General features: G+C 44.4%; 1 protein-coding gene across 1 annotated transcript in view; it reads right to left on the bottom strand.

The window, feature by feature from the left end:
- Window positions 1-11,780, bottom strand: part of MAML3 (mastermind-like 3 (Drosophila)) — a 586,993-nt gene extending 575,213 nt beyond the window's left edge. The window contains exon 1 of the mRNA XM_006872222.1: window positions 11,313-11,780. Within this exon, the coding sequence (XP_006872284.1) occupies window positions 11,313-11,768 (456 nt within the window). The 5' untranslated portion in view covers window positions 11,769-11,780. The remainder of the gene's footprint in view (window positions 1-11,312) is intronic.
- Window positions 11,781-13,001: the final 1,221 nt, after the last annotated feature.

Genomic DNA, 13,001 nt, shown 5'->3' with positions numbered 1-13,001 from the left:
TAGGATTTCCAAGGAGCAGCTAGTGAGTTTAAACTGCTGACCTTGTGGTTCGCAGTCCAGAGCTGATCATACAGCACCACACTGGGGTATATAGTTTTAAAAGGTTTTTCATCCCTTGTTCTACATTCCTATCAAGTGAATAACTTTCCCTGGAACATTTCTTCACGCCAACACAGTTCATTATGTCTTGTTGTTAAGTGTTGTCAAGTGGGTTTTGACTCATAGAGACACTGCACAGGGTTTCTAAGGAGTGACCGGTGAGTTTGAACCACTGACTCTGAGGTTAGCAGTCCAGTAAGTATCCTACAGATCATACCAGGACTCCCCATTATATCTTGTTGTTGTTGTTAAGTGTCATCGAATCAGTTCCAACTCATAGCAACCCTGGATGCGGTTTTCAAGGAGTAGCTGGTAAGTTTGAACCCTCGACCTTATGGTTCAAACCATCCTTGACACAGCGTGCTTATCTTACGGCACCACACCAGGAACACCTTAAATTCTATTAATTTCTTTCTTTTTAATATTAAACTAAAACGTGGCTACTAATAACCATCAATCACTGATCCTAAATGTATCCCCTTGAGGCCATAATGAGAACAGCTAATCCTTTCTTCACATGACAGCTCTTCAAATATTTTAAGAAAGCAATCATGTTATCCCCTAAATCAGACCAAATACCTCCAAGTCTTCTAAATAGTTTTCATGTGACATGGTTTCAAGTTTGTATACTTCCTGGTTTTCTTTTTTTCCTAAATGTTCTCATCTTTGTTGAGTTTCTTCTAAAAGTTAGATGTCAAATCATGGTCATGCTACAAGTGTCACTTAGTCAAAAGAAAAAAGAAAAAGGAAGAGAAGCATCTGCTTCATTTTAACTACCATATTGTTGTTGTTATTGTTGTTAGGTGGCATCGAGTCGGAACCGACTCATAGAGACCTTATGCACAGAAGAACGAAACACTGCCCGATCCTGGGCCAACCTCACTACTGTTGCCACACTTGAGTCCATCAATGCTGCCATTTGGCCAATCCATCTCGTTGAGGGTCTTCCTCTTTTTCTCTGACCCTCCACCTTACCAAACATGAGATCCTTCTCCAACGACTGGTCCCTCCTGAAAATATGTCCAAAGTATGAGAGACAAAGTATGACCATCCTGGCCTCCAAGGAGCACTGTGGCTGCACTTCTTCCAAAACTGATCTATTGGTTCTTTTGGCAGTCCACAGCACTTTCAGTATCTCCTCTAACACCATAACTCAAAGGCATCAATTCTTCTACAATCTTCCTTATTCACTGTCCAGCTTTCACATCCATATGAGGTTGTTGAAAACACCATGGCCTGGGTCAGGCTCACCTTAGTCCTCAAGCTGACATCTTTGTTCTTCAACACTTTAAAAAGGTCTTGTGCAGCAGATTTGCCTAATGCAATACATCGTTTGATTTCTTGACTGCTGCTTCAGACCTGAGTGTTGATAGTTGATCCAAGAAGAATGAAGTCCTACTTTACTCTTATTTGCCACCACACCAATTAACTCTTTCTTCTGACAAAATGAACTTGGAAAACCACAAAATGAATGTTATGGAAAGCAGTGTTTGCAAGAAAATACAAAGCATTTACCACCCTTCTATTAATGTGTCCTAATAAAACCACAAAAACATCTCATAAAACTAATCTGAAATGTAAAATTATGTCCAACTGTGAGTGCCCTGAGAGCATGGATGTATCCCAGGAGCCTAGAACAGTGCCTGGCACAGAAAAATCAGCCTCAAATCACTCGGCTTCAAGTCTGCAGATAGGCAGGGGACAATAACCAGGTGAAGAAAATTAATTTATAAAACCATGCCTACTTGCATTTGTATAGCATATTAAGTCTTGGGGACTCTTAGCTATATTAAATCATTGGATATTAAATCACTGGATGCTATCAATCACCTTGAGGTTATAAGAGTGAATACTGTTCACACTCCTGTCAGGCAAGGAGGCAGAGAAGCAGAGAACCATGATGTGAAAAGCTGGAATGTCACATGACCAGGCAGCATATGCAACAGAGTCTTAACTTCCTCCCAGGCACTCAACCTCATCACAGCACCTTTTCCGCTCTCTACTCTTTAAGAAATATTGTTGTTGTTGTTAACTGCCAACGCATAGTAACCGTGTGTAGGATTTCCAAGGAGCAGCTAGTGAGTTTAAACTGCTGACCTTGTGGTTCGCAGTCCAGAGCTGATCATACAGCACCACACTGGGGTATATAGTGCTTCTGAAAAGCTATGAGCATAGCCATATATATTCTGTAAATCAGACCCTATCCAATTCCTAATGTCCTTGTTTGAAGTATGGCTTCTCAACCGCAGCCAAGATTGATATTTTGGATAGAGATTTTTTTATTGTGGGTACTGCCCTGTGGAATGTGCTCCCTGTAAGAATTTTAGCAGCATCCCTGACCTCTACTCACTGAACACCAGTAGCACCCGACCCCCCCCCGCCATCTTTCACTAAGTTGCAACAATCAAAACAGTTTCCAGACATTACCAAATATTCCTGGGAACAAAAACACCTTCACCTCCCGCTAGGAACTACTGGCTTCACTATACTTACTGTTGTTAAGTGCTGTAGAGTCGATTCTGACTCATAGTGACCCTGTATAGGGTTTCCAAGAAGCAGCTGGTGAGGTTGAACTGCCGACCTTACTGTTCAAATCGACTTTGCAGTCCAGCACATTCACCCACAACACGACACCAGGACTCCACTCTAATAAATCCACTCAAATGGCAAATATAATCATTTGAGAAAGCAAAGAATTACTTTAGAAACATGAGGGGCTTTTTCTAGATATACATATATTCAAGTTTCAGTAAGTAAGGTCTGCAGGTTCAGAATAAGCAACTAAAATCGTACTTTACCTCCATAAATTCTGAGGCATCATCAGGCATCTGTTCGCCACAAATGAGCAAAAACAATCACCTCTTATATCTATCTCCCCTGCTATCCATTCAGATGATGCTTCCAAAATCCTTATCCCCCTTGGCCTCTCCTACCTTCTCTCTAGTTCCTTAAAGCCCTTTATTGAGAACTGAAGCCCTAGGGAGAAGCTCTGATAGTGCAGGAGAAGCTCTGGGTTGATCCGTCAGCCACTCACTCCATTTGATAGTCTGTGTCCATAAAGATTTACACCTCTGGAGCAGTTCTACTCTGTCCTATACAGTTGGATGAGTTGAAGTCCATTTCACAGCAGTGGGTTTGGTATGGTTTTTGGTATCCTTTTAGGTGCACTTGAAATCCTTGAGCTACATTCATCATTAATAAAAAATCAAAAAAGGAAAATAATGAACCACAGGGATTAAATAAAGGACACAAGCACAACTTGTCTCTGACAGTTGTGCAATTCCTTTGAATCACAGTTGTGACCCAGGTTGAATCTATACAAGCAGACGCACACAATCGTTTTCTTTGAAGGGAAAGAATCCCCGGTCCAGACACGAGTGTTCTGAGGGTGGAGAAGGATATGTGAGAAGAAAGGAGAAATGTACAGTAATGTATCCTATTAACCTCTTCACAAACTCAAGTGAACACTTACCTAGTTGAGAGTAGTAGGGTCCATAAACACAGAGTATTTAATAATCAGATTCCATTCCACATGATGGGGACTTAAAGAGCTAGAAAGGAAATTCTGACGGTTGATTGTTAAAAATGAAATAAATAGCTCACTTGAGCAGGCCATTGTGAAAGAGGGAATGAATGCTAGTTATTCATATATTTTAAAAATTCAACTTGAGAATAAAGGGCATTTGCAATCACTGGGAGGTCCCATATAATTAAAAATGGCCCCAAAATTATTTTTAAGGGATCACCTTTTTTATGCCAAAGAAAGTACTACAAGCCTTCTGAGGCTTTTATTAAATTCCCTCAAGAATAGTACGCACAGCTTGCCTTTAAAATAAAAAATAAAAAATAAACCTGAGCCACAGCAGTAATTTCCTTTTCCTGTGCCTGGGTATATGTGACCCTAAGGGAAGACTGGCTTCTTACCCAAATAGAGTTGTTTATCTACAACTCAAAAGTCCCTCACTGTTAACAGATGAAAAAGCCAGGTAGACTTTTTTTTTTAAAAAAAGTGTGTTCCTGCTCTGATCCACTCAGAGTTCCTGGTGTGGTGCTGTGGGTTAACGTCCCCGACTGCAAAGCCGTTTGAACTGCAAAGTCGGTGGTTCAAGCTCACCAGCTGCTCCTCGAAAACCCTATACAGGAGGGTCACTATGGGTTGGAACTGACTCGACAGCACTTAGCAACAACAACAATTCTGATCCACTCAGTGGAACCCTATGACCTTTGAGTATTATACAGCAGATCCTTATTTCCAATTTTTAAGTAATTTTATCCAACTTTATTTCTTAGTTTTTGAATTTTTCTTAGAAAGTAATTTATTTTAATGTTAAGAGGAAATAATCAGTTCTTGGGGATGACTTCTAGAAGCTACATTCCAACTCACATACATAAGAATGAATTATTGGAATGTGCCTGACTCCTGGTGTTGTGCTTAGGATAAGCACTAGACAGCAAGGTTGGCAGTTCAAACTCACCAGCTGTTCCTCGGAAACCCTATACATGGTCGCTGAGTCAGAACTGACTCAACAGCACTTAACAACGACAACATTTTTTCTTTTTCAAATATCAAAGTTAAATTATTTTGAGACAACAGAAAAGTAAAGCATACTTGTTTTACCTAAACTATAACGGGCAAAGGATATAACTCACCCTGAAAATCCTGAGAAGGCTTTGGCGTCAAACTAATGCTGACTTAAAAAAAAAATAAAAACACAACACCACTTACCCCCTTTACACTTATCTAGACTAATACTGAAAGAGCACACAAAGAAAATACTTTATTCTGAGTCTTGTATACAAAAGTATGATTTAGCACTTTAACTTCTGGGAAGCACTATTATATATTCATGAATAATGAATGGGGGATGGATGTAGTCTATTCTATACCGTGTGTGCTAATAAAGAGTAAAACAGTGTACAAAATCAAATCCATAATTATGCAAAATTAGATCTAATTCAGTTGTTTTATTAGTTATGAGAAAAGCACCAATATTAAGTTTCTCCTCTTATTGTTTTTTCCCCACTCTTTGATAAAGGTGCTAAAGATCAGTGAAATGACCAAAAGGTTGGCAGCAGAGTGGGGGAGGATAAAGAAAGCAAGTAACTAAGAGTTCTAAAAATTCGACAATCAGCCTCTGAATAACACAGTGAGAAATGTGAAGCTATTTGAAACTTAAAAGGCAGATAGTATGGAAACTTGAAACTGAGCTTTAAATACATTCTCCTTTATTAAGAATTTGATGGTGTTCAATTGAAAGATTTCACAGTACTCTGTGATCTGTAATAGGTGAAGCAAATGTAACTAGCAGGTTAAGCATGGTGCTGCTGATCACAAGGTTGGCAGTTCAAACCAACTAGTGGCTCTGAGGGAGAGAGATAAGGCTGAGTGTTCTTGTAAAAATATGCATTCTCAGAAACCCTATGGAGCAGTTAAGACTCTGTTGTGTAGGGTCCGAATTGACTAGATTGGGCAGTAGATGCTCAAGAATACAGTACTACACTGTTTACAAACATATAACATTAGTCACAAATGAAATTCCATAAACGACATTAAGTAAAACATAGTACTTCAAATTGTCCAACTATAACATCTTGATGTACAAAATGTTTTATTATACCAGATCCCTCGTAAGGCATTGGCACCAACAGACAAAGTAAAGAAAGCTCCATTCCTCCCAAGCCTGTCATAAAACTTTCCCTTTAACAAGAGTTGGCTATTGGTCTCAGAGAAGTAATTTGAAAATAACTATATAAAGCTGCACTTTAAGTCCTGGTGGGGCACTGTGGGTTAATGTGCTGGAATGCAAGATCGTTTTGAACTACAAGGTCGGCAGTACAAGTTCACCAGCTGCTTCTCAGAAACCCTATACAGGGTCGCTATAAGTCAGAACGGACTCCATGACACTTAACAACTGCATTTTAACATTAAAATCCCTTATCTTAACAGAAATGTCAAAAAACCATGTACCTAGACTGTTCGTTTCCCTCATATCAAGTACCAGAAAACCCACAAAGATCTTACAGCTTGCCCTTACAAATCCAGTGGGATAGGATGGTGGTTGGTAGCAGTTGTGTGCCACCCAATCAGTTCTGATTCATAGTGACCCTGTATAGGACTGCCCACCCTGTAAATCTTGAATGGAGCAGAAAGCCTTATCTTTCTCCCTCAGAACTCCTGGTAGATTAGATTCAATTGGCAGCCCAGCTAGCAATCCACTTTGCTAGCAGGGCATATCAACTACACCAACTACTTGAAAATCCAGTTTTCCCAAAGAAGGAACTCAACCTGAAGATTATGTTGTAGATTCTGATTACTGATTAACTGCTTCTACTTTTCTGATAGCTGGCTGTCCAGTACTAAATAAAATGTACAACAATCAAAGAACACAAATAACAGTATTAAATATGTATGGGAGATTTTTTTTTTTTAATGCTTCTTTAGAATCAAAAGAAAAAGACAAATGTGAAGTACACACAAAAAATTACAATTTCAAAGTTCTTCACAAACTTAAGGCACACCCTTAAGTGCAGACTATGAAAGATTTTTCAAGACCTTACTGTCCTTTCTTTCACTCATGGTAACAGTAGAATGGGACAAGCTAATGAAAAGGTTAGTGTAGGAAACATTTAGAAATGATGTGATATTACAAGCCTGTCAAAAAACTTCTATACAGAGGCAGTAATTTATCTTTACCAGGATAATAAGAAGTCAGAGTTGTTTACAAAATGGTTTAAAATAATAATAAAGGGTTTGTTGTTGCTATGACAACAACACAGTGACTCATAGTGACCCTGTATAGGGTTTCCAAGGAGCAGCTGATGGGTTTGAACAGTCCAGTGCTTATCATACATCATCACATCAGGACTCCTAAGATGGTTTAGCACTGAAATAATATGTTGCATATGTTAACATTTCCATCTACTCCAGGAATAGATAAAAACATTTTGGAAGGACTGCAATTTTCTCTAAAACTCAGTAATTAATAAATGTATTATCACATGAATTTTACATGATAAACCTTTCTGAGCAGAGTTCACAAAGATTTAGGAAGCCTATAAGCTGTGGTGTAGCACTGTGGGATAATGCACTAGACCACAAGGTTAGTTTAAACTACAAGATCAGCGGTTCAAACTCACCAACTGCTGCTAGGAAACCCTACACAGAATCACTGAGTCAAAACTGACTTGATGGCACTTAAAAACAACAATAACAATAAGCTGTGTGTAAATTAATCATACTCAGACAGTCTCAATGGTATTAATTTACTAAAAAGTCAAGAAAACAACATGGGTCTTATCCACCACCACCATTCTAAATTTTTAAAGACTGAGTATTTTCATGATTTTTTAGTATACTTGAATGATTACACCCTTATCAAGTAATCTATCTTTGGGTAAAAATGAACTTGCCAGTTTAAATTTACCTCAGTTCCAAGTCTAGCGAATAAGCAATGTCTCGATTACACAAAAACTTAACATAATCATTTAGGAAAATACACCTTTTCAGTTGAAACTTTCTAAAGGGTTAAGTCAGTGTTTTCTTACCAACTCCTTGGAGATAAAACAAACAAAACACTTTGTATAAGGTGGTGGTGGGGACCGTTTGTCTAGAAATGAGTTCAGAAAGTTTCACTCAGACTTATGCTACCTGCCCTCTAAAGAGAGATTTTCAATGCCTCTTTATGAACAAGGTTACTGGGGAGTCACACAGATTCCAGCTCCCTTCACAGTAGCCTGAAGCCAAGGTATATTTCAAATTCACCTCCTTCACCCTGATTTTTGTTTGCTTATTTGTTTCATGTTTGTTTTTAATACCTATGCTTGTAAATGCACACCATAGGAAAACAAATTAAAAGAGGTAAAGCCCTCATTAGACTGCCTTCTTAACCCAAGCCAGGCTGAAACAGAACTAATCGATATTTAGTACTTTGGACATACTGGTCCCAAGAAGGTAAACAATAGTAATAAAACAGAAAAAAATCGCATTGATCTTTATTTTTATCATCGCCATCATTACCATTTAATTCTGGTTGACCAGTGTTTTTCTTTAGGGCTTTCCAAATAATGAACCCCAATCTAAGAAGTAATTTTAATTGCGATGACCCACCAGAAGACAACAATAGTCCAGGAACCAATTCAAGAAAATAAAAATTAACCTCAGTTTTTCAAGACCTTATTGCACACATTGGCTAAGTTAAATCACTCTTTCATTTTAGAGGTCAATGTTAGTTTTTTAAAACTATTTTAAAAGGAAATATAACTTGTAAAGGATACTTTCTCTTTTGTGAGCCACAGAATTTACACATATCTCTTTGCTTAAGATTTAAAGTTGTTTATTTTCATTACTTTACTACTCGTACGTACTTCTAATATCAGGGAAACATACATATATGAAATATGTGAAACTAACATACTCTTCTTATTCAAGTATACCACCTTTTGGCTTTTATGTAAGTCCTAATCAAAAAGTGTAAATAACTGTCAAAAAATTGATACAAAAATATTGTATTTGGGGGCTGTAGTTTTGCAAATATATCTGTTGCTAATTTTCTGAACTGGACGTGACTATGAAATTTACAGTTTAAGTTTTTGTCTATTCAAGGAAACATTGTTTTCATTTTAAAATTCAGCTGTGGTTTAGGGGTTGCTGCCTCTTTTCAGGTAAAGCCTGGATCCTGGGCATGCTTCCACCTGCAGATTTATTATAAACCAGGCGCGCGCACCCGAGTCCTTCCTCGGCCCATCCAGGGCTGATAATGAACCTTCGTGAGGACATAAAACAGAAAACTTTCTGACCGCAAACTCTACCCACCCCTCTCTGCCGCTGTCCAAAGTGAACCCAGCAAGGGCTTTTGTCTCAGCATTGCCCAGCTAGCTAAGATAGCCCTTTAGTAATCTCCTCCATCCCGAAAAGGTCGTGAGCGATTCTGTGGGATTGGAATCTTGAAAACTCTCGAAAGAGACTAATGTCTAAACAATCCGTGCATGTGTGGTGTGCAAATACACGAAGAGTGCGTGGGGGTATACAGGGATGCAATTCTAATTGACTTTTAAATTCCAGTTTAGTCTTAGGTTCATAAAGGTGAGTCTCTTCCTCCTAGTCCTCTAAAAGGACTAGCGAGTCCTTTTAGAGACACGAGTGGGGCAGGGAGCGGGAAACCACGCGCGCAAGGAAGGGAAAGAGCCAGGTACTAGAAGGAGATACAATCAAGATGTAGATCCAGCCCCGCCTCCGGGTATAATCAGAAAAGCTACAGTGTGTCAGTGGATTTCGGCTTCCTGTTTGTAAAGCAAGAACCTCCTTCCCGGCCTCTGTGACAGTGGTTCTTCCTCAAAACCGAGTCCGCCTCTTCATGCAGGGGGCCTGCTCAGAGGCAAGGGAAAGGGGGTGGGGGATAGGGGGTGCGCCGGGGCAGAGATGGCCGCGGGGGGAGGGGCCAGGCCGTGGGCACATCCCCTCCCGGCCCCTGCCGGGCGGCCACTAGAACAGAGTAGGGCCGCGAGGCGGACAAAGCGCCTCCCGCTCCCTCCCCCACGGCCGCGTTCCAAAAGGGAGGGGAAGGCAGGCAAGAGGGGATGGAGGAGGAGGGAGGAGGCAGAGAAGGAAGGGGTAGGGGGAAGGTGCTGCTGGCGGGACTGGGCAGGATCGCGCCTAGGAGGGAGGAGAAGAAGGAGGGGCTAGGGCTGCCTCCGAGAACTGGGAGGAGGGAAGGATTCTTGAAGCCCAAGATAAACAAATTGTTCCTCCTCACGTGTGGGGTGGGGGAGGGTGGGGAGCGAGCGAGCACAGCAGCCTCCCCTCCCCCAGGGAGGCCCTTTGTCATCGAAAGCCGGCCGGAGCGCCGGACGGGAGTCGGCAGAGGCAAAAGAACCACCCCGGCGCCGACGACTCCCAGACCAGAGCCGGGCACGATTTATACACCGCACATCGAGAGGCCTGACCACCGTGGGCTCTGCGCCATGGATCGAGGCGCAGTCCGCACGCGGAACGAGCGAAGACACACTCCAGGACTCCCACAAACCGGCTCCCAGCACAGCCCAGGGCCGGCGCGTGATTCTAACTCTGGCTACGCGGTGGGATGGGGGTGGGTTGCAGACACCTTTCCTAAGCTTCCGGCCTCCCCCACTAAGAAAGGAAAGAAAAAGAACCGGAGAGAAAAGATAAGAGAAAAGGATTATACCCTCTGGGTTAAGGGGTGGGAACGGCCCCTTCCTCTCGAGAAGTTAAACCATTGGCTGCTCATGCTACATGTAACCCACCCACCCAACCATTTAAGCCTCTTTCACCTCCCAGCTACCTTCCACTCCTCCGGGTTTATTAGGAATGCCCGGAAAGTTTCTGGGAATGGGGCGGGGGACAAGTGGAGAAGGCTGGAGATTAGACAAGTTTAAGAGGAGAAAAAAGAACCTCAAGCGAAGCTGAGTGGCGGGGAAGCTCCGCACACCTCGATAGCACGGCGGGGGGGGCGGGTAACTCTCCTCCCGCTGGTCGCCTCCACCCCACCTTCCTAGTGCTCCACCTGCAGGGCCAGCCCCAGGTCTCCAGCGGAGCGCGCACCCGCGCCCCGCACCCGCGCGCGCTCCCGCGAGCGCACAACCACCCTCCCTCATTTCTCTCCCACTTCAAAGTTCATTCACAAAACTCTCAGACTTTCTCAGTCCAAGGGTGGGCGGTGAGCTGGAGAGAGGAGGCCCTCTCCTTCCCCACTCCTCCCACCGAGGTAGAGGGACTGGTGCCCGCCCAGAATGTACGACAGCATCAATTTCTCTAGGCACCGGAGGGATGTGCTAACAAGGGTGGGTGAAGGGGGACGGGTCTGAGTAGGCAAGACTGCGCGGCGAAAAGAAACAGCAAGGTTTCAACTCTGGGTTCACTCTTTCATTTTAGTATCTAAAAGAGGGAGAGGAGGGGAAAAAAAACTTTTCCAGCGCCTCACTCCGACGCTCCTAGAGGCTCCCTCCGCCCCTCACAGTCGTGACTGGCTTTTCCTCATTCGCCCCCTCCTCCCCAAATCTGACAACCCTGACAGATTAACAGGTAGCGGCGACAGCAGTTTTTTTCTCTCTCGCTCAAAAAAGTTGACGTTAACCCTTCAGCCACCTCACCCACTGTACAAATCAGACCCCGACACCCCAATGTAGGAAGCTCCACGCCCCCACCGCCACAGCCACCGCCGCCGCGCGCCCCATGCCCACTGCCAGTGCGCCCTCACCATGATCAGCGTGTGGTTCCTCTGCTCAGCCGAGGCAGCCTCCGCATCTTGCTGGGGTTTGTTCGGGTGCTGCTGCTTGCCGCTGCCGGTTCCGGCGCCCGATTTCTTGGCCCTCTGTTCCAGGGTCCGCTGGTAGAGGCTCACGGTGTCCCGGCGCTCTAGCTCCAGCTGCTCCACCTGAGCCTGCTGATACCTGTTCTCGCAGTTGACGTGGTGCCGCCGGCAGCCCTCGATGCGCTGGCGGAGTCGCTCGACCACGGTGCTGTGCTTGGGAACCGCCGCTGAGCCGCCGCCGGGGCCCCCTGAGCCGCCACCGCAGCCGCCGGCAGCGGGAGTACTATTGGGAGTATTATTCACACCGATCCCGGCCCCGCCGAGGCTGCTGCTGTTCAGGCTACTGTTGATGCAAATACTACTGCCATTCGCGGCAGCAGTGGGGGCTGCGAAATCCCCCATCCTGCTCCCCGGGCACACTATTTTGGAAGAACTTTTTTTATCCACCCCCACCCCCCCCTATCAGCCTCCTCCTTGGGTCCAAGGATTAAAATAGTTTAAGTGGAACGCGGGGGAGACGCAAGCACATGGATGGAAACAGCGATCCCGACGGGGCGGAAAAAAAAAAAGGGGGGAGAAATTTTGGGGTGGTTTTGTTTCCTTTTTTTAAACTGTAAAGCTCAAGGGGGGGGAAAGGGGGGTGTTATCTGAATACCATCAGACACCTATCAACAAAAAGAATCACAACAAACTGAGCCACCAGCAAATCGGGTTGCAACTCAAGGGGAGATCCGCTCCTCGCCTGCCTTCTTTTTATAATCCATTATTTTCTAATAAATTCCAGGAGGTTTCCGGTGCTTGGCAAGCATTTTCTCCCTACGTACCGAAAAACACACCACATGTACACACACAAGCATATGCCTCCAGTGCGGACACGCGCGACATACACTCACTCCACACCGCATCGGAAAACGGCAAGCTTGCTTATTGCATTTTCCTTCCACAAAAAAGTTTTGGTGTTTATGCCGCCCCGTGTTCTCAAAGTACTTTGGCTGCTCAGTTGCATTTCACAGGAACCTAGATATCGAATCCTCGGGCTGGGGGAAGTAAACACATGGACAGTCCGAGGCGATTGCAAAAGTAGATCGGTGAAGTCCTTTGCAAAACGCCGCGCGGAGAGCAGCCCCTAACGCTCGGCTGAGCTGCCACTGCCGCTGCTGCTCCTGCCACCATCACAATGATCAACTGCTCTCCGCCGCCGCCGCCGCCGCCTCCTCCTCTCGCTCCTCCACCTCCTCCTCCTCCTCCATGCCAGCGGAGTGATATCAGGACGCGCGAGCTCAGTAAACACGGCAGCGGCGGCTGGAGGCCGTGAGACAAGCCCGGGGACACGGCACAAAACCCGGCCCGGACTCTCACCCGGCAGGAGCGGGCGCGGCACGCACCCGCACCCGGTTCCCTCCTCGCTGTGGCCTCGCCCTCTCCCGCCCCTCCCACGCCCCTAGCCTTACTACTACTCTAACTGGGAAACCAGAGCTGCCAGGATCTAGAAAAAGAAAGATTCTGGGGATTGAATCAACTTTTGACCTGAGAGAGATCGAGAAAGTGCGGACGCGCCTGACTGGATTTCCTTATTTCAAGCGAGGTATCAAGCGAGCCCAAGTTGTTGTTATACATTTATGCATTATATTGCAG

Source organism: Chrysochloris asiatica, unplaced genomic scaffold (assembly GCF_000296735.1).
Source record: "Chrysochloris asiatica unplaced genomic scaffold, ChrAsi1.0 scaffold00187, whole genome shotgun sequence".
NCBI lineage: Eukaryota > Metazoa > Chordata > Mammalia > Afrosoricida > Chrysochloridae > Chrysochloris > Chrysochloris asiatica.
Note: the sequence above shows the minus strand (reverse complement) of the source record. Positions and strands in the feature narration are given on the sequence as shown.